Raw genomic sequence first — 21402 nt, 5'->3', positions numbered from 1 at the left:
TCCCTTGTTATTAAATGTAATGAATCTGAAAATGGTTCTTAATTAAACCCTTTGAAATCTGAAACGCCCCATTTTGAGTCCTAAACAATCACTCTGGATTGAAATATACTTTTTGACCACTATTCAACTCTTGTTTACTGCAAACGATGCAGACATTTTGAATGTGAAATATTCTGAAACTTTTGCACATCAAAGAAGGAGGATTTTTCTTTGAAGCTATTTTTTCCTTGTTGTTCACATACTCTTTTTAAACAACTAAAGTGGATAATTTTCTCTTGATTTCAGTTCTCTTGTAAGTAGCTATTCCTTGGTTCTATTTCCTTAATCATTTAACTCTCATGCTGTACAATATAAAGAACTGTATCAATCTTTGAGGAAAATAATCAAAGTTATGCAACAGGTTGTCCTCTGCCTTCCCTTCCCTCACACTCTCTTGGTGCATACACCTAATCCTCTAAATATAGGGGTAGAAGTCAGTGTCAAAGTAGTAGATATTTTATAATGAGCTCTTTCAGTAAAAAAAATCTCTCTTAAATGTTAAAATGATGTCACTAATCCAAGACAAAAGATGTACCAAATAGCTGTGAAAATATATTATGTAGTAATGTAACCTATTAAACATTTTCTTTTTTTAAAGAAATAATTAAGCAGTAAAGATAATAACTTACTTCTTGTGCAGTCAAGGCATGTTCTCCTGCTAACAGTAGCATGCTGAGGCCTCCCATTTGCGTAGGATCTGACAGAAAAGAAATTATATATGGAAACATTTTAGTCAAAATATTTATTTAGAAGTAGTTTAGGCAAACCTATTGCCTTAAACATCTGGAGCTTTAATAGTGAAGGAATCTGTAATAACTGCATACCTTAACCTAGATATATGTTGGAAAAATAGATTTTGTCTTTTCTTTAACAAAACTGTTAGGTTTTGTATGTGTTTGTGTGTTTATATGCCTACATAAACCATAGAACTATTTTGACTCCTTTAACTGAAAAAAAAAAAGTAAGGGTAATACGATTCATAAAATTCTTATGTTAAGAAAAATGAATCACAACAAGTTAAAAAAAAAAAACTCTACATACAATAATGCATTTGACAAATAAGTATCAGAAAAGATACCTATATGACCTGCAAATTGTTTACATATTTATTTATATTTTATTGCTGAAATTTATATGAAGTTTAATTCCAGAATAGTTCTGAGTGGCTTACAAATTATGCAAATATACGAAGTAAAATATACAGTGTTTTTTTTTAAATCTAAGCCTAACAACAATGAACTTCTAAGCCAGTGATGGCTAACCTTTTCTGGACCGAGTGCCCAAAGCTGTGTGCACTAATGTGTGCGTGCCCGAACTCCCCAAATGCAATGTGTGCACAGCCCCCGTGCATGCGCCCTGCCCCTGCGTGTGTAGTCACCCCGCATGCGCCCCACCCCACGTGCACACGCCCTGTACATGCCCTGCACATGTAGGCCCCCCCATACCCTGCCTCCCTATGCATGCAAGCTTAGTCCCTGCATGCACCTCCCATGCATGCACACATGGCCCCCCTCATGTGCCCCCTGCACATGCAGCTTCCATGCATGCGTGCCCCCCGCACGTGCCCCACCCCCACGCATGTGCGGCAGACACTCGAAGACCAGCTGGCTGGTGGGAGGCGCGCGCACATGCATGACAGAGCTGAACTGGAACAGCGGCTCACGTGCCCACAGAGAGGGCACACGTGCCATAGATTCGTCATCATAGTTCTAAGCCATTGACACACCACAGGAAACAATCCTAGCACTAACAATTGCCTATACAGTGAGGGGACCCATTATACAACCAATCTCTAAATGCTTTTGAAACAGCCAGATCTTGAAAGCCAACAAGTTGGTACTGTCTAGACTTCATATGGAACACCATTCCAAGTAATTTACTGTTTAGAAGTTGGTATAATTTGGCATTCTAAATCTTCTCCAATGGGAATAGGGCAGAAGAACAGAATTAAACCCCCCCATCCCCCAGGAACAAGAATGATGGAATTCAGTAATAAGTGATTAGGCAAATTCACTAAGCAAATGGCTACTACTTGCAATCAGCATAATATCTGAGGACAACTTCTGAGTAACAGTGGAAATAAAAAGCTACTATTATACTGATGGCTCGGGAAGCTACCACAGTTAGAGATTGTGTGAATGGAATGCAGAACTAGATAGGCCTTTATTCTAATGTAGGAAGATTTTAATGATGGGATAATATATGAAGGGGATTTAGTCATTTTTTTGTTTTTTTTCCCACAAGAAAAAGCCACAATGCAAAGCATCCTTTTGGTAAGCTTCTAAAACTGGGATTGAAAAACTTACCTGCCATTGCAAAATTCAGCTGAGGGGTTTCTTCTGTCTTCATCAACTTTTTTGGACTAGGCAAATCTTTTGTAACTTCTGATGGGAAAGCCCAAAGCTTTTTTCGATTTGTTAGTGTGGGTGACTGAGTTTTCACAGGTTTGCTTGTAGGTGGACACCATTTGTAGCCAGGATTTGCTTTCATAAATGCATCTTTATACTATAAGAAGAACAAATAATTTCCTTTAAGGCACAGCACATTTATTTGAGAAAAATGAATTAGTTTTAGGTTAACAGATCATTTATTCCATCAAACAAGCAGTCCACCCATGGCCATTTGAAAATTGCCATAATGAAATGAGAGCTGCTCACTGAAATAAATGTGTCATGCCTGCCTATACACATCATAACAAACACAAAATTTCCTTAAAATAAAGAATGCCACTGAAAATACAAACCTTTATTTTCTATGTATATTTCTTCTTGTACAACAAAGAAAGGTTAAGGAGGCTCAATGACAAGTTTTTGTTGCTAATTACTGCTGTTATATTCTTACACTGCATAAAGAATAAAAATTATATGTTTAATTGAATATTTCTTACACATTCTTGGAATGAACATTACTGGGCTGAACACTTAGTCATATTGTTTCTTTTCAATAGAAAATGTGGATCTTACTTTTAAACTCATATCACTAGGGGCATAGTACTGTATTCATTTTTTAAGAAAAAATATTCTTAACAGCTTTTGAGCTGTAAGTTTTTATAGGAATATTATACAATAATTTCCAGGCTTTGTTCATCAAAGATAAATTTCCTACTACATTACGCTATCCCTAATATGTAATTTACTGCTCAATTTGTCATGTATCTACTTAATTTCTTTAATTCATTAATTTATTGTCAACATTTTAATCAACAGTCTTTTAATTTCATTAGATAGTCCTTGAGATATGACCAGTCACTTAACTGTCATTCAAAGTTACGACAGACTTCCTAAAAGCCATATACAATCCTGTTTTGAAGTTATGGCAATGCCGCCGGGAACATTCGCCCTTACGATTGACCGCAGGGACACTGCCGCATCTCCCCACCTCTTTTCCTCCCATCCTTCCCCATTGGGACCCAGGCTTTGGCCTTACTTTGCACATGCCCATCAACCACTGCACAACCTTTTGAAGATCTCTGGACCTCATGCTGGAGAAGAAGGGAAGGCTACGCATCCTGATGCCATAAGGCTGCCTCCCTGAAGCAGCAGCCATTTTCAGTGTACCTGCAAGTCCTTAAGATGGTTTGCAGAAGCTTTTTGCAGTGCTAGGTAGACTGTGTTAAGCAATTGCAGGTGCAATGAAAATGACAGCCTCTTCTGGAAAAAATGGGCACAGAGACATGTGGTCTTTCCTCTTTCCCCAACATGAGGCTCAGAAATCTTCAAAATAGAAGTGAGGAAGAGAGTGTGGGGCCTGATACAGTGGGGTGGGGATCGGGGTGGGTGGGTGGGGAGATGGGAAATACCCACAGGGTCCCAAGGAATGGTAAGCAGAGTGTGTCGGGGTGGTGATGGAGACCTTGGAAGGTCCAGAGAAGGCAAGCTTGGGACTGCACTAGACCCCCAAGGGCCTAATCTGACAGAACCTGTGCTCTGCTTAATGACCTACAAGTTTATTGAACAGTTGCATCCGGTGGGGATCCATAAGCGAGACCACCTCACTTAATGGCCATCACCACTTGCAACTGCAATAGGAAGGATCTATTAGAAGTTGTAACTCAAGGACTACCTATATAAGAAAATCACAGCAAAATTATACTAAGCAAAATTATACTTACACAGCAAAATTATACTAAGGTAGAGTTAAAATGTATTAATGTTACCTATTATTTATTTATTTATTATGTTCAGGCAAACACAACAATGTTATTTTCATTGTAGAACTTCATTTACAGAATATTCTCACCAATACCATTAGCTTCCATAAACTTTTCAAATTGTAAAGTAATTTATATATTTTATTACTTCTCAATTTTACTTGAACTTGTTTGGATAAAGGACAGGATATCAATTAATTTGGATAAATATAATAATTCCTTATGTCAAAGGGTCTTCCCAATTAAATGTTATTAACTTCTTCTGTCTTCAAATGGGATAATAATGTCAGATAGCTGAGTTGTGGGAATTAAGAGAAAGATAACTAACCAGCTCCAAAGCCCTGCTGCTTCATTGCAGACTACCAAGGTAATGGGGATTTTTCTTACATTTTAATTTCATGATGAACTTTATTTTTTATAACTGTCTTATTACTGAATCTGACACAAGTAAATTTATCTTTGCCAGCTCAGGACTGGTGTTGGTAAGGAGCAAAGAAAAGTATTACTTGACATAAATTAGTAAAATGGCTCAAAAATAAATAGGCATTTATCATTTTTTATTATAGCTCTATATTCAAAATATCTTTAAGATGCAATTCTAAATAGGGAAATATAGGACTGCATAGTAAAATATTTTAAAATAATGCTAAATTCTCCTGTAAATGCATTGCTAAGAAAGAGAACAGTGATATTAACTATTTAATTCCTGAATAACTAGAGAATCGCCTTACCTAAGCATAATCTTAAATTTCATACTTAACTCAGAAACATCTTTGTTTGAAATTTGTCTCTGAAAATTAATTCTATGCAAAGGTAAGAGAATTAAATTAAATTAATGTGAGGAATTAAATAGCTTATAAAATATAGTTACATTTTCAAGCATACCATATTCTTACAAATTTAAAAAACAAATAATAAACATAGCTTATTAACATACTTATCTTGTTTGGTTGCACTGTACTTGGGTGCTTCCCAAATGTTCTGGATCATTACTCACACAATTCTTGCTATTGCCGATTCCTTCTTTTGATATTTATTAAAATATTTCACTGAAAGATCTCCTCTACATAAGAGTGGAGACAGCCTTTGGTAGTCTGGGGCCTAGCTATACAGATCAAGCAAGGGCCAAAGGGGGGAAGAGCAATAAACCAAAGAGGGAGGAATGGAAGCTCTGAAAATTTTTTGTTTGTCTTTACTCTGCTTGCCACTTTTAACTTTTATTTATTACATAAATTTATCATTTATTTTACTGTTAATTTTAAGTTCTAGTTTTTAATTTTATATACTATTCTTTGATTGTTAATTGTTAGCTGTCTTAGGGATTTGCCTGAGTAGAAAAGTGAAGCATAAATCAAACAAATATATTATCATATCAAGAAAATGAACAATATATAATTGAAAGACCCATTGATCATGTTATTGTATACCTCCTTGGCCATGTCGGTGTATTTTTGTTTTTCTTTAGGCTCAAGAAGAGACCACCAATCTGCCAATATTTTGGTAGCACCACGATTGTCCAGACGAGGATGTTCTTGCCGGACAAGGGAACGATGACGTTTGCAGAACAAAAGGAATGCATTCATTGGTCTGCGAGCTCGCTGTTCTGAAGATTCCTCATCTTCTGTTTCATCAGCATCATGATCAAGACTATCAGCACTCAGAATCTGGACCTATTTTACAATGAAGAAAATATAACATATACAAAGAATGTTACTGATAAGGATTTCTTATTACATCCACAAGTTATTTTCTCTGATACTTAGTTTCAAGTATAGAAATATGTCTATATCCAAGAACGAAAAAAATCCTTATTCTCCTTAAAACAGACTTTTCACTAAAATGTTTAAATTTTCCAGTTTAAACAGTTTAAGAGTATGAAGTCTTTGATACTAGAAGCAATATATAAAGTAAGTATATCATATAAAATATGTTGTTTGCAATAATTTCGTCTTATTCTTCTTCCTTCTCCTCCCTTTCTCGTTCCCCTCCTCCCCCTTCCAATAAGGGTTATTATCCAATAAAATTGCATTTATTTAATATTTCCTCCTTCTCTCTCCCCTTCCTTTTCTTCCTCTGATGTCTCCTGTGGATGATGGCTCATCCACATCTTCCTCAGAGGCCTCGGGGGAGAATGAGAGCATTCCTGGCACGTCCGATATTGCTGACCCTGAACTGTCTGCTGAACATGCCTCGGCTGGGGAGAGCTCGCAGGCCAATGAGAAAGAGGGGGAGGAGCTACTGGCCTTGGTAGATGCTAGAGCACACAGGGCAGAGAGGCGGAGATCTGCTAGATTGATGGGGAAAAGGCCCGTCCCTCTTAATGGGCTGCACCGGAAGGGACTATTTAGCATGGCAGGCAGAGGGAGGCATTGCTGGAAGCAACGTGTGTGGGTTGTGGCCAGATGGTTGTTTATGTTTCTGGAACTCTGCAGCTTGTGGATTTAATTCAGTTGTGGAGAGCGTTTATGTTCGTGTTTGGAGCAGCCGGTTATCTATCCGGTAGTCTAATTGGCCATTGCCTGGAAAGTTAGCCTGGAGCTTGTTCATGGCTGGCTTCAATGAAAATTACCTCCCAAAGTCCTGGCTTGGACTATTCCTATGACTTCTCCTTGCAAGCCCTAAAACTCGGACCACCGGACTTGTTGACAAGGCTTAGTGGAGGCCCCAAATCTCGGAGGGGATTTTGAGCTGTTTGTTTTTGGAACCTATCCAGGCAAAACCTTTATTTTCAAGGCTGTTTTGGTTTGGCTATAAGTTTGTTTTGCTTTTGGTTATCTATTTGGTCGTGAGCCAATTATTGTGCTAAGTTTGCAGCTGGGGGTTAGCTGAAAACCTGAAATGGAACTGTTGAGGGAACAGACTGAATAAAGCTCTCTACACCAACCCTGACATGTGGGTGAATGGGGGAAGCACACTTCCCTTTTAACTCATTTAACTTTTTAAATTACCATTTGTCAATATATATTTTATGTTTTTCACATTACGCAGGTGTGTATGTACACAGGTAGGTCAAAGGCAATCCATTACTAACCTGGTTTGAGTGAATGTGTTTAAATAATGAAATGTAGGAATTAAAAAGTAAGATAACTTATTCTAATTTCATTAACAAATAATTGTTAAAATTAGCTTTCTCAATATTTTATGAGGAATTGAAAAAAATTATAAAGAACAATATATTAACAAGAAGAATAGGATTTGGCCAGGATGAATTAGCATCAATTTACATAGTTAAGAGGAACATAGAACAATGTTGGAAGGAACTACCACTAAGTGTTGTGGTTATAAAGCACGAAGCTATCCTGGCAATTAAGTTCACAACTTCCTGATGGCTTCCAACAAGCAAAGCAGGCAGGAAGTTGCAAGCCCCAGGTGGATTGCAATCAATCTGGAGGGCAGGAAGTGACTGCCGTCAGGTGGGGGAGGCTTGGCAGTATGGCATAAGTGCAGCAGGGCTAGGGAAGGCTACTGCCAGATGTGAAATGGTAGGCAGATGGCTGGTGAAAAATGAGAGAGGTCATGCCAGGGATTGCTGTTCTTGATAAAGTAAGATGTGCAGGTGCCCAGTGAGACATGGCATGAACAGATGGCCAGTGAGATATGGCAGAGGTGGCTGCTGCTGGGTGGAAGAGACTTACCAGAGCAACCTTAACGGTAGGCTTTCCCCATTGATTTTGCTTGTGGGAAGCCAGCAGGGAAGGTCACAAATGGCAATCATATGACCATGGGATACTGCAACCCAGGGATGTCAAACTCTATTTCATTGAGGCTGCATCAGGATTGTGTTTGACCTCTGGGGCTGGGGTGGGCGTGGCCAGCTTGACAACACTCATGTCGGGAACGCCTGTGGCCCAAGTGTTTTGCCAGAGAAAATGGGTTTCCGACCTCCATTTTCGGCTGAGACCTCCTGTAACCCTCTGCCAGCAAAAATGGAGCTCGGAAGGGTTGCGTCTTCACTGGCATGGCACCATGTGCCAGTCCTTCACTATTTCCAGAGCTCCCCTGGAGGCCGGATGTAAGTATCCCGCGGGCCAGATCCAGCCCCCAGGCCTTGAGTTTGACACCCCTGCTGTAACCATTCTCTGTGGGAGCTGATTGTAAAGTGATCACATGCTCATGGAGTTAATGGGACAGATAGAACTTGTGAGGACCACTCAGAAATACAATTCATTCAATGCTGTTGTAACTTTGTATGGGTGGTCATTAATTACCATATTTTTCGGAGTATAAGACTCACTGGCGTATAAAACGCACCTTAGTTTTTGGGGAGGAAAATAAGAAAAAAGCTGATTGGCAAGTGGATCGGCCTCCCAGAATACCCCCAATCAGCTGTTCCCAGAGGTGAATTTTAGCAACAGGTTAGTTGGTTGTGAGCTCTGTACCTTGATTTTTTTTTTCTGCCTCTGAAACTTTTGAAACTGTTTCAGAAAAAACTTTTTTTCTGCCTCTGAAAGTCTCCGAAACAGAGCTTCATAAAAAAAGCCTTTGAAACTTTGTTACAGAGGCTTTTTTTCTGACGCTCTGATTCGGAGGGTTTTTTTCTGAAATTCTGTTTGGACGCTTTTTTTCTGAAGCTTCGTTTCTGATGCTTTTTTCAACCTCTGAAACCTCTGTTTGACAGGGTGGGCGAGGCTACATTCGGAGTATAAGATGCACCCAGATTTTCACCCTCTTTTTTGGGGGAAAAAGGTACGTCTTATACTCTGAAAAATACGGTACATGTAACCAATGAAATTCATTTCCTGCTCAGTGCAGCAATTCAAGTTAAAGCATATCTAATTGAGGGTTCAGTGAAACACTTGTCGGTGTTGTAGGACCATGACCGACAAGAGTTTGTCTCCCAATCGATTGTAAGAGTTAAGTTTCCTATCTCTATTATTTCATGCTTCCTTGAAAGTTCTTAGTTTTAGTTTTGGACAAATCATCCATATTTGCTTAGTAATAAAAATAGTAAAAAAAAATTAAAAATGCAAAAACCAACAGAAAAAATGTACATACATACATTTCAGATACCATCTTTCATCAGCTCTCCAATTCCCTTTAGAAAAGGTCTATTTTTAAATGTAACTGGAAGGGAAGTAGAATTTGTGTCAAATACACAATGACAGGCGACCATTGCAGAAAATCAGCCCAATGCCAGAAAAACAAGGCCTCTAAGTCTCAGTCCACCAATCTCCCCAAAATGGGGGACAATCAGATGCCTTCCCAACATGATTGAAGTGGTTTGACTTATGCCAATTAAGAGATATTCTGAAGCTATAAGGCGCTTTCTAGGATACAACCAACACTTTAAAGTGCTGTATGTACCCATTGGTACCCATGCAACTCTGGGTCATTGTTTTTTGTATCATATGAAGCTTGTAGATGGTCTCTAGAAACAGCCCCATGTACAGTACTTGCAGTATTTGATTTGCCCAGCCAGTAAGATAGGTGGGTGGGTTTACTCCAGGTTTCATGTCTTAAGCAAAGTTTATCTGACAGAAGACATAACTTGCCTGCTGCTGTTTCTGTTTGAACATTATTCCCCTGAGGTTCAGATGACCCCTGCCTGCCTTTCTGAAGACTATGTTTTATCCCTAAGCAGTGAATCAGAAAATTTTGTGCCTGTTTCTGGTTTTGACTGTTTGAAGTTGTAGGTGGCAAATATATTTTACTATATTTTAATGTGTTTTTCTTTGAATTTATAATTTATTTATTGAATTTATATTGCCTATTCGCCCATAGCGACTCAAGGCAGCTTACAGAATTGAATACACAACACATGTCCAATGTGTTGGATTGACCTGAGTTGATTGACTAAATGAATAAAAATAAAATCTATATCATTCTAAATTTGGAAATGTATGGGTGGCTCCCAGTTTCATATAGTGAGGGTGTGATTAGCTAGATCCATCATTGGTTGTTGTTTTTTTCTTTCATAATTATATTGTAGTTTTTTTTTCTCTTTGGATTTATTGTACATGGCTATACTCCAAGAGCTGTGGTGGCACAGTGGTTAGAAAGGGCGTTGGACTTACCGTGAACGCCGTTTCTCCGGAGGATGCGGAGTGGGTCAGGAGTGGGATGATTCAGTTGGTCTGTCCAGTCACTGAGTCGAATTGTTTTGGCCACGCCTACTCTGGCCTCCATCGCCTCCAGTTTTGTTCGACGAATGTAGATCTACAAGACAGGCTCCGCCAAACAGTTAACAAGGAACAATGGAAGAGTCGCAGGTGGGAGGGGCTGACCCACTCCGCATCCTCCGGAGAAACGGAGTTCACGGTAAGTCCAACGCCCTTTCTCCCAGAAGGCTGCGGAGTGGGTCAGGAGTGGGACATACCCAAGCTCGTCAGCCCTACGGGAGAGAATCCTGCGACCTAGGAGGCCTCGGGGCCAGGTGTACCTGTTGGAGGACTCTCCTGCCGAAGGAAGCCTCCGCAGACGCGAAGACGTCCAAATGATAGTGTTTAATAAAGGGTACAGGAGTAGTCCAGGTAGCTGCCTGGCAAATTTCCTCGAGAGAGGCCTGCGTGGCCCAAGCAGCGGTGGAAGCTGCACTGCGAGTTGAGTGAGCAGTGACTGCTCACTCGGTGAGGGAGAGACTGTGCTTCATATGCCTGGGCAATACAAGCCCGGATTCAGCGACCAATAGTGGCCGAGGATACCTTAGATCCCAACGAGGCGGGTTGAAATGACATGAATAGGGCCTCAGAACGTCTGAATGGAGCATTCTGCGAAATGTAAATCTTAATAGCTCTGCGGACATCCAGAGTGTGCCATTTGTGTTCCAGTGGATGAGCTGGTCTGGGACAGAAATTGGGAAGAATGACCTCCTGTTCCCGATGGAACCGGGAGTTAATTTTTGGAACAAATGACGGGTCCAATCGGAGAATAACTCTGTCCGTGTTTATGACACATAGGTCAGGCCGGATGGAGAGGGCTGCCAGTTCTGAAATGCGGCGAGCAGAGGTAATGGCCACCAAGAAGGCAGAAGGTACCAAGAAGGTACCTTAGAGAAAGGTACCTAAGGCTCGATGTACGCAAAGGCTCGAATGGTGGTTCAGTGAGAGCCTTTAGTACCCGTGGTAAGTCCCAGGTGGGTTACTTGTGAACTACAGGGGGACGGAGATTTCGTACCCCACGTAAAAACCTGTGAATAGAGGGATGATGAGACAGCGGCGCTCCGTCCCTAGGTGACAAGACCATGGATAGTGCTGCAACATGGCATTTAAGTGTGTTGAGCGCCAGTCCTTTATGGAAACCATTGTGGAGGAACTCCAGGACCTGCGGAACAGAAGCTGACAGTGGATTAATCTTGCGCGCAGAGCACCAAGAAATAAATACCTTCCAGGTGATGTTGTAGAGTCTGATGGTGGACTGCTTTCTGATGACGTCCTCGGAATAGAGTGCTGCCCTCAGGAGGAACCCCTCAAGAGCCAGGCGGTTAGGTTGAGCCACTAAGGCTCCTGGTGGTAAACTGCCCCCTGGCTGAGACACACCTTCTCTGGAGGAATTCGCCAAGGGCGTGCTGTTGAGAGGGCCACCAGGTCCGAGAACCAAGGTCTCCTTGGCCAATGAGGGTCGACGAGGATGACTTCCGCTTTCTCCGCTATGATCTTTTGTATTACTCGTGGGATCAGTGCCAGTGGTGGAAATGCATAAAGAAGCCCCGGTGGCCAGGGGCAACGAAGGGCATCGGTGTCCTCTGCTCCTGGAGATGGATAACGGGATAAGAAGCGGGGAAGTTGCGCGGTCGTTGGTGGGGCGAAGAGGTCCACCTGAGGTCGCCCAAAGCGGAGACAGATGTCGTTGGAAAGATCGGAGTGGAGTCGCCATTCTGATGCCTCCACCGTGGTCCGGCTGAGGAAGTCTGCCCGTAGATTGTCTTTGCCGGCGATGTGATCCACCCGCAGAGAAGTGAGGTGAGCCTCTGCCCACCTCCCGAGCAGTAGAGTTTCCTGCATCAGTGTCTTGGATCTCGTTCCTCCCTGGCGATTTACGTGGGCTTTCGCCGCCACATTGTTGGTAAGGACTAGAATGTGGTGTCCCTGTATAGTCCGTTGGAAAGTCTGAAGAGCATTGCGTATTGCTCATAGCTCCAGCAGATTGATGCTGGATTGGGATTCCGAGGGAGACCAACGGCCTTGGGTTACTTGTGAGCCCAAGTGTGCCCCCCACCCGAACAGGCTGATGTCTGTCGTAATGAGGATTTGTTGGGTGTCTGAGAAAACGCACCCTTTGTCTAGGGCCAGGGACAGCCACCAGTGCAATGACCGGCGAACCCTGATCCTGGTATGGGAAGCCGCGGTTTTTGTCTGTTGGTGTGGTAGCAGGAGCCACTGGAGACTGCGTGCATGGAGCCAAGCCCAAGGCACGATGTTGATACATGATGCCAACTTCCCTAGTATCCTTGAAAGATTGAGTTTGGTCACTGCCGGTTCCCGGAGGATTTGACCTATCAGTAGTCAGAGATTGTCTCTCCGACACTTGCCTCGCCTGAGTGTCGCTTATTGTGCCGAGATGCATTAGGCGGGTTTGAGGTTCTAATTGGCTCTTGGGTAAGTTGACTAAGAACCCGTGGTCTTGCAAAACCCGTAAAGTCAGATCTAAGTCGGCCTGAGCCCTCTGGAGAGTGGATGCCTGGACCAAAATATCGTCCAGGTAGGCTTGAAGCCGTACCGGTACGGATCGAAGATAGGCTACTAGGGTTGCTAGGACCTTGGTGAAGCTGTGCGGGGTCAATGCCAGACCGAATGGAAGGGCACGATATTGGAGATGACGCCCCGCGTAGCTGAACCTGAGGTAACGCCAGTGGGCCGGCGATATCAGGATGTGGAGGTAGGCCTCGGAGAGGTCTATGGAGGCTAGAAAGTCCCCGGGCCTGATCCCTTCCAGAATGGATTTTAGAGTGTTCATTTTGAACCTCCTGTAGGTGAGTGTTCAGAGATTTTAGGTTTAGTATCGCTCTCCAGCCCCCAGAGCGTTTCGGTACCACAAATAGGATTGAGTAAAATCCCTGTCTCCACTGGTCGGGAGGAACCTCCTCCACAGCATTGATATCTAATAGATGTTGAATGGCAAGCTCCATGAGCCTGTGCTTGCGATGGGAGTTGGAGACAGGGCATGGTACGAAGTGGTTTGGGGGGCTGGAAAGAAATTCCAATGGAAGTCCGAATTCGATGGTCGTAATGCGGGCCCACTTGTCTACAAAGAGGCTCAGTCTGCCCCCTATGGAAGCAGGAAAGGGGTGAGTCACTTCTGGTGGCGGAACTGGCAGTTACCAGTTCCACGAAACGACCTTTTTGGAGGACCAAAGAACTTTGGCTTGTCCCAAAAGGAACTCCGATCCTGATTACAAAAGGAGCCCTGTGAATACGGGCACTGACTAGTACCCTCCTGAGGGGAGAAGCAAACCGGCTGCCTACGGTAGTAGGGAGTAGCCTGGCGATCTGCCCTCCTGGTGACAGAAGGCAGTACCTTCTTTCTATCCTTATCTTCAACTAGTAAAGGCTCGAGAGAGTCACCAAACAATTTAGACCCCGTATATGGGGCTGAAGCAAGGCGCCATTTGGCTTTTAGATCAGCTGGCCATTGGCGCAGCCATAACAGGTGACGCGAGGTGACCGATGATGCTATTGCCCAAGAGGCGTACTTAACTGCGTTGAGCATGGCATCGGAAGCAAATTGAGTGGCCACAATTATTTTGTTAAGGTCCTGATGGACCCAGGCGTCTTGTGCAGGTAAACGAGCTTGCAGCTGTTGGAGCCATAATAGGGGTGAACGGGAGAAGAAAGATGCCGCAGTAGCGGCCTGTATCGCCCAGGCTGAGGCTTGGTGTGTTTTCTTAAATGACAAGTCAAATTTTTTGTCCTCAGGCTTAAGGCCCTCGGATGAGTCCCCTGAGAGGTAAGAGGAAGGAGAAGAAACGGCAGCCACAGGGCCATCCACTGTAGGTACCTGTAAGATGTTAGCCAAGGAAGGGTCCATATTATAGTTATGACGGTCAGCACCACTAGGTGTAGGAAGGGAAGCTGGGTTGGACCATTGCTTTTGGACGACATCCGTAAATAATTTGGGGGCCGGGACGAAAAGTTGTTCGGCAACTGGTTTCGAAAAGATACCATGGCCGGTTAAAGCATAAGTCGATGCTGGATCAGAAACAGACTCCAAAAGACCAGATGTGACTTTGGCTTTGTGTAGCAGCGACTTGAAAAGCCCCTGGGGAAATAAGCCCGTGAAGGCCGGAACATCTGGAGGGGCGCCTTCGTCATTAGAGAGGTCAGTATCCCTCTGTGGCTCGTCGTCCAATCTGAGGTCAGCGCTGCCGCCTAATCTCATTGGGGACCGGTCATGTGATCCAGTTAGGCTGGCAGAAGGAGAGACTCGGGAACGCCTAGAATGGAGGCTCTCTGAAATTAATGAAGCGGAGCGATGCTCTCTAATGCCAGCAGCAATGCCATGCGAAATGGCTCTGGCAATCAATTGGTGCAGCGTCTCAGGAAGATCCTCCAGTTCTGAAGTGGTGGAACGTTGAGCTGTTGGTGGGGCAGGAAGAGGATCCTGAAGTGTGATCGAACAAGCAAACGGATCCCCCTTTGACCTGTCTTTATCAAATGGAGAGCCGGCAGATTGTCGGTCCGGTGTCTCCGGAGATAGGGCCGTGGATAAGTCAGGATCATCCTCCAATCCCTGGTCTTGGGGATCACATGGAGCACTGATTGAGTTGTCCTCGCGATCAACTCTGACCTTTTCCGTTTGTAGATGGTGGTGCTCCAATGCTTTCTGTCGCCTTTGGAGATCCTGCCTCTCACTTTGTGACGGCTGGTGAGATTTTATGCCTGAAGCAGATATAGATGAGGCCTTGCGGCCAGGTTCAGCCTTGTTGGTAGAAGACTGGTCCGCCATGTTGGAAAGGAAGGCTGAGCAGTGGTGGCAGTGGCCTGCACACAAAGGAAATGCTGGGCGGCTGTCTCAGAAACTGAGAAATGCCAGCACCAGAAGCCGTTATGAATCCGGACAAATAGCGCTCAGCAGGATAACTGCTGCGCTAGTGTAATGGCCACCACTGAATTCCTCATGAAAATGGCCGTCCCACGAGGAATGCCGCTCCTTTAAAGGTAAAATGGCCGCCACAGTTGTCAAATTGCCTCAGAAGGCGACGGTTTCCCCAGAGACCCGATGTGCCGAAGTGGATAAATATCCGGCGTTATTTCAAGTTCTTTATCAGCGGATATATAGGGAATCGGTGAGAGAGATCGTTCGGAATAGCTGTAGCCGCCTCTCAGCTGCGAGGCAGCAAACGCTGCGGTGGCGGTGACGCGGGGGCAATGGCCGCTGACAAACTGACAGGCTGCAGCAGATGTGATAGCAGCCGCCGGTGGCTCACAGGATTGTGCGACTGCCTCTCAGCTGATGAGCGCCAGAAGGATCGGCGGTATCTTCCTTTGATTAACGTCCAGCTGCAGCAACCACCGGCAGGGTAAAAGCGCCGAAATGCCAAATCGCACTTAAACACGCTACCGCCTCTCAGCTGATGATCGCTGGAATGGCAGTGGCGGCGTTTTCAGCCTAAAACTGAAGTGGCCAGCTCACACAGCGCCGAAATCGCAAAGAAATGAAATGTTGAGCTCCGTCAGGAGTGAGAGACTCAGAGAGACGTCTGGTCAGAACCACTGAGTCGAATAAAACTGGAGGCGATGGAGGCCAGAGGAGGCGTGGCCAAAACAATTCGACTCAGTGACTGGACAGACCAACTGAATCATCCCACTCCTGACCCACTCTGCAGCCTTCTGGGAGAATGCAGTATTGCAGGATAATTCTGTCAACTGCCAGCAGTTTGATCCTTACCTTCCATCCTTCCAAGGTTGGTAAAATGAGGGCCCAGACTGTTGGGGCAATATGCTGACTCTGTAAACTGCTTAGAGAGAAAGGGCTGTAAAGCACTATGCAGTATATAAGTCTAAGTGCTATTGCTAAGATCGGCTCAAAATCAAAATCAGTGCCTAAATTGAACTATTTAAATTAAATAATTAAATTAAATTAAATAATTAAATTAAATTAAATTAAATTAGGTTCATTCTGCTTATACATTCTCTTTAGCATCAGATATTAACAGCAGTATTTGGGTGAAGGTGGCACAACTTCAAGGAAAAGACTTTGACATCTTTAGGGTCTGGTGTTTTCATCTGTTAATCAAATATAATTTGAGGAATAATATGTTCATCTGTTGTAGTCAGGATCCCACAATATGATTCAGGAAATATCGTCTTAGTTTTCAAAAACAGTACATGCCTTATAAAAATGCTCTTCAAAACACCACTAAAGATATGGTTCATTGAGTATACAGTCCATTTGCAGGTTCTGATATGAAAAAAGCTATTTATAAATGAGCTTAATTTCTTAAAACAGGTAATTCTCGACTTACAACCATTCATTCAGTGACAGTCCAAAGTTACAACACCACTGAAAAAAGTGACCTATGGCCATTTTTCACACTTACAACTGTTGCAGCAGCATTCCTATGATCAAAATTCAGATGTTGGCAACTGGTTCATATTTATGATGATTGTGTCCCGGGGTCATTTGATCAATTTTTGCAACCTTCTGATAAGCAATGTCAATGGAGAAGCCAGATTCATTTTACAACAGTTTTACTAACTTAACAACTGCAGTCATTCACTTAACAACTGTGGCAAGAAATGTAATATGGGGCATAAGTCACTTAACAACTGTCTCATTTAGCAACATAAATTTTGGGCTCAATTGTGGCCATAAATTGAGGACAACCTGTGTTCCGCATAAACTTAGGGGTGTCATTCTTAATTCTACTTTTCAAAAGGGTAATTTTACCTTTTCAATATCTTCCTCGTCTTCTTCCTCCTCCTCCTCTTCAGAAAAGTCAAGAATTTTCTTTGCAAGTAGTGGATGCCACTGAAGACACTTCCTCTTTGGTCGTTTTCCAGTTCCTTCTCCGTCTGTTGAGTGATCTTTATTCCTATTGCTGCCTTTCATTACTGTGACCTGCCAGGAAAATAAACATGTATATTTTGTATATTAAAACATGTATATTGAAAACATAGTATTGCAATGTTTGAAAAAATAATTTATTAGTAAGTGAAATTCACTGTAAAGTTTTCAGCATTTCGCGATGCTTCTATACAAATAATTAATTTTAGTGGGGTGGAAGACGAAGAAAGATAGCAAAAAAGCCAATGTACAATAGCACTTTTCAAGAATGTTCCACAGAAGGTTAAGATATGTTTTCCTTTATTTCAAGGACAGGGAAAGACAGATTCAAGCTGAATCTTGGAGAAAATCTAACGATTAGAACAACTAACAAGGGAAAGAATTATTTCAATTGTTAATTTCAATCAGAGGCTGCACATATATTTTATTAAACTATTACTAATGACATTCATATTTGTGATATATTTCCCAGTAGTATTGGGAGGAAGAAAGATCGTGTTAGTAGTTTTGTTTGATTAATTTTCCATCAGATGACATCTCAATGTAAAGTCAAATTGTGCTGGTCTCCTAAATGTTGTTTTTAACAACCATTTTGGTGGTGTGGTTATAGGCAGTTGACTAGAAACCAGGAAACCTTGAGCTTTAGTTCTGCCTTAGACATGAAGCCAGGGTCCCTACAAAATCTTCAGAATTGAGTAATTTACTTTGCATCTCAGAAAAACACCTTCAAATTTTAGCAGTAGGTCCTATCATATTTTTAGTATCACAGCATGACAGGACCTGCTCCTAAAATTTGAAGGTAATTTTCTGAGATGCAGAGTAAATTACTCAGTTCCGAAGATTTTGTAGGGACCCTGGCTTCACATCTAAGATGTGAAGCCAGGGTCTAAGAACTAAAGGTCAAGGTTTCCTGGTTTCTAATCTGTTGCCTTTAACTACAACACCAAAATGGCTCTTAAAATTACCATTATTTAAACTGCATGTTCTCAGAATATTTTTTAATAATATTTGGTATCCTAAACTTATTTACACTAAAATGCAAATACTCAGGAGATATGTAAGTACTTCTGATTTTTAATTCCAATTGCTCATTATTTCCTTCACTAAGCTATAATTCACCTCTATGGAACCAGAAATCTCAGCTACCCACTGTTCTTGTTAATGGCATATAGAAATTCATTATGTCCCAGGGTTAAGAACCTTTAATATTAGCTATAAATATATGATTAACACAAGAATGCCTAAGGAAGTACTCCTGTAGGTGATTTCAATGAAAATACAACCCCTCTCCCAGTTTAAAGGAAGCAAGTTATTAAATACTACCAGTATTACAATGGAAATCTACCATTTTCATTAGATCACATTTTACTATAATATACCACACATAACAGACTATTTCTTGTTTCCTTGGAGGAACTGATAGTCTGTGCTACCACCTTTAATTTCATGCATTTTATTATTTCTGTAATTTTACTTGAAACTCATTTATATATTTGCATTCAATTACAATGTAACTTAATTATATGTAACACATTCTTGTGTTTTTAAACCATATCTTTAATTATAAAACTGTTATATTTCTTAAAAATAATTAGAATATATATGTGAATATAAAAAGGATAGCAAGTTTAGGAAATCTATGATCCTTGAAAAGTAAGGCAATATTAAACTTCTATTCAGTTTTTATTATTTTCACAGTGATATATACTGTATGGTAAATCAAATATTATAACAGGATTTTTTTTTCTCTTAACCCCATGTGTCATCCCAAAATTGCTCTAGAATTCTCCAGTTAAGTAAATAAATATGATATATTAGTTTAATACGGCCGTAAAGTCTAAGTTTTAAAGGATCTGTTTATTCTTGGGTTATAACCACCACTGAAAATTGATAAAAACACAAGTGGTACTTGGCATTTGAGAGTCATCTTACCTTGTGATCATGCTAATCCTGTGAAGAGTTATTCCTGTATGACAAGCTTCACAGTAATAGAGTTGAGATTATAAATTATAGCAAAATAAAACTGGTATAGGTCATCCTTGTTCAATGACTACTCATTCAGCAACTGTTTGAAGTTACAATGGCACTGAATGAGCAATAATGACTAGTCCTTAAAGTCATACATACAAGTTGTCTCACACTCCTGCAATCATATGATTGTGATCTGGGCACTTGGCAACTGGCTTGCATATATAATGGTTGAAGACTTCCCATGAACAAAATCAATGGGAAGTAGAGAGATGGTTACAAGTCACTCCAAAAGTTGCTTGAATTCCCCCCACACCTGGCAACAGTCACCCCCAGCATTTGTGCCATATCTGCCACCTGCACAGTCTTCCCTGCCTGGCAATAGCTATTTATCTGTCTGGCCTGCTTGTGAGCTCTCTGGCACTAGTTTGATGAACAGCAATCCTTGCATAATGATCGCTACAGGGTCTGCTGGAATCGCCATCTCTAAGCGATGTGGTCACATGATATTGTGATTTAAATTACATTGCTTACATGAGGTAAATTCTGGTTCCTTTGTTAACCAGACTACCTATATTTATTTATTTATTTATTTTTATAATTTAGATTTATAAGGCCATCAAACTCAACATTGACTCTGGATGGCATACAAATTACCATATTTTTCAGAGTATAAGACACACTTTTTCCTCCCCTAAAAGAAGCTGAAAATTTGGGTGAGTCTTATACTCCGAATGTAACTTTTTCGAAGCTTTTTTTCAGCCCTAACGAGGCGCTATCAAGTGAAGTGATCTCCCTGCTTTGCCTGCTTTTCTCATTGCAGGTCCTTCTCAGCTGTGCTTAGCTTTTTTTTAATCCCCAAGCTAGGAATAAAAAGCGTGCGTGCACTCAAAACGAGCAAACTAATGTGCTGAAGCTGACCAGACTAAGGAGCTAGCCAGATGAATACCTGGTAGGCAGATTTCCCCCCCTATTTTCCTTCCCAAAAACTAAGCTGTGTCTTATACTCCAGTGAGTCTTATACTCCAAAAAATACGATAAATGAACTCACTTTTTATGACTCTGTAGTCAAATTCTTAAATCTACCATTGAGAATTTAAATTTATTTTAAAAAGTATTTTAAAAAAGGCTATTAAGGCTCAGAATTTGCAATTCCATTCTTGGAATTATGTTTCATACAGCATATTGTTTTTCATTTTACTTTACCTTAAACTTTACCTTAAACACTAATCTCCAAAAATTTACAGTGAAACTTCTTGATTTTCTTTTTCTATATTTTACTAACTTTGGACAAAGATATGGATTATAGGTAACTGCTGAATGTTTATGTCCTTATGGGATTTGCTAATGATACATCCAATTCATTACTAATGACCTTTTAAAAAAAAAGAAAAGTGGAAATAATACTTTTTGGAAGAGGACTATCAAGAAGAACCATTGTATATTTCACTTTAAATTTAAGTATTCTAATGTTTACTATACTGTGACTTGATATTTACTATGCCAGAAGTTTAGATTAGTTAGTTCATTTCCATAAACTAGTCCCATCCATCTCTGTTCAGTTAATTAAGCAGTTGGTAAGATACCTAATTATATGAAAGAGTACTAAAAGTTTTTTTAAAAAAGATCTGTGAAATCACAAATAATTTTGCACAAAAAGGCACTGATGAATTGCTACCATTTTACAACCCATTAGAACTGGAATTATTCTGTTCCTTGCATCTTTAACTAGATTAAGAAATCTTCTCAGAATATAAATAATCTCTCAGCATGATACTAAGTGCTCTATTGTATAGTACTTGAAAATCTTTCAGAATAAAATAGTGTCTAAAACCAAGCAGAACCAGAATTTTAAATAGTCTTTACAAATTGTAATGAAAACTTTATAATAGATATTACTTGTTATCCTCTCTGTTTTATGGACGATTGTTTACAAAATTGTTCATGTTTTTTAGATGTTCATTATCTCATTAACAATGCAAAATTTATTAAATAGGTACAACATGCAGATTATATTTCCTGAAATAAATTTTATTACTGTCATATTATTGTACTGCCTTTCTAAATTAGCTATTCAGTGTTTTAATATACAGTTTAATCAAAAGAAAATAAAACAATGATAAAAAAAGATTATAGCAGTAACAATGGACTCTATCAACATTATTCAAAGGCATCTGAGAACCAAGAGAAGCTTTCCCTTGTTCTTCCACTCTCTGGACTCAAGTACTCCTCAATATACTTAAGGGATAATCCAATATTCTCAAGATCATATTTGAAAAGCATATGGAAGGTTATAGGAGAAA

General features: G+C 41.1%; 1 protein-coding gene across 34 annotated transcripts in view; it reads right to left on the bottom strand.

The window, feature by feature from the left end:
- Positions 1-21402, bottom strand: part of BBX (BBX high mobility group box domain containing) — a 129331-nt gene that overhangs the window by 33406 nt on the left and 74523 nt on the right. For all 34 annotated transcript variants that reach the window (XR_015734419.1, XR_015734418.1, XM_087894896.1 and 31 more), the window contains 4 exons: positions 17015-17185; positions 5617-5859; positions 2346-2544; positions 669-736 (listed from right to left, as the gene is read on the bottom strand). Coding sequence is in view for 32 of the 34 variants with exons in the window: in XM_034412948.3 (XP_034268839.2) it covers positions 669-736; positions 2346-2544; positions 5617-5859; positions 17015-17185 (681 nt within the window). In the remaining 2 variants the exon portion in view is untranslated. The remainder of the gene's footprint in view (positions 1-668; positions 737-2345; positions 2545-5616; positions 5860-17014; positions 17186-21402) is intronic.

This window comes from Pantherophis guttatus, chromosome 5 (assembly GCF_059756535.1).
Source record: "Pantherophis guttatus breed Tessera chromosome 5, ASM5975653v1, whole genome shotgun sequence".
Classification (NCBI taxonomy): domain Eukaryota; kingdom Metazoa; phylum Chordata; class Lepidosauria; order Squamata; family Colubridae; genus Pantherophis; species Pantherophis guttatus.
The sequence above is the reverse complement of the archived record's forward strand: the minus strand, read 5'-3'. Positions and strand labels throughout refer to the sequence as shown.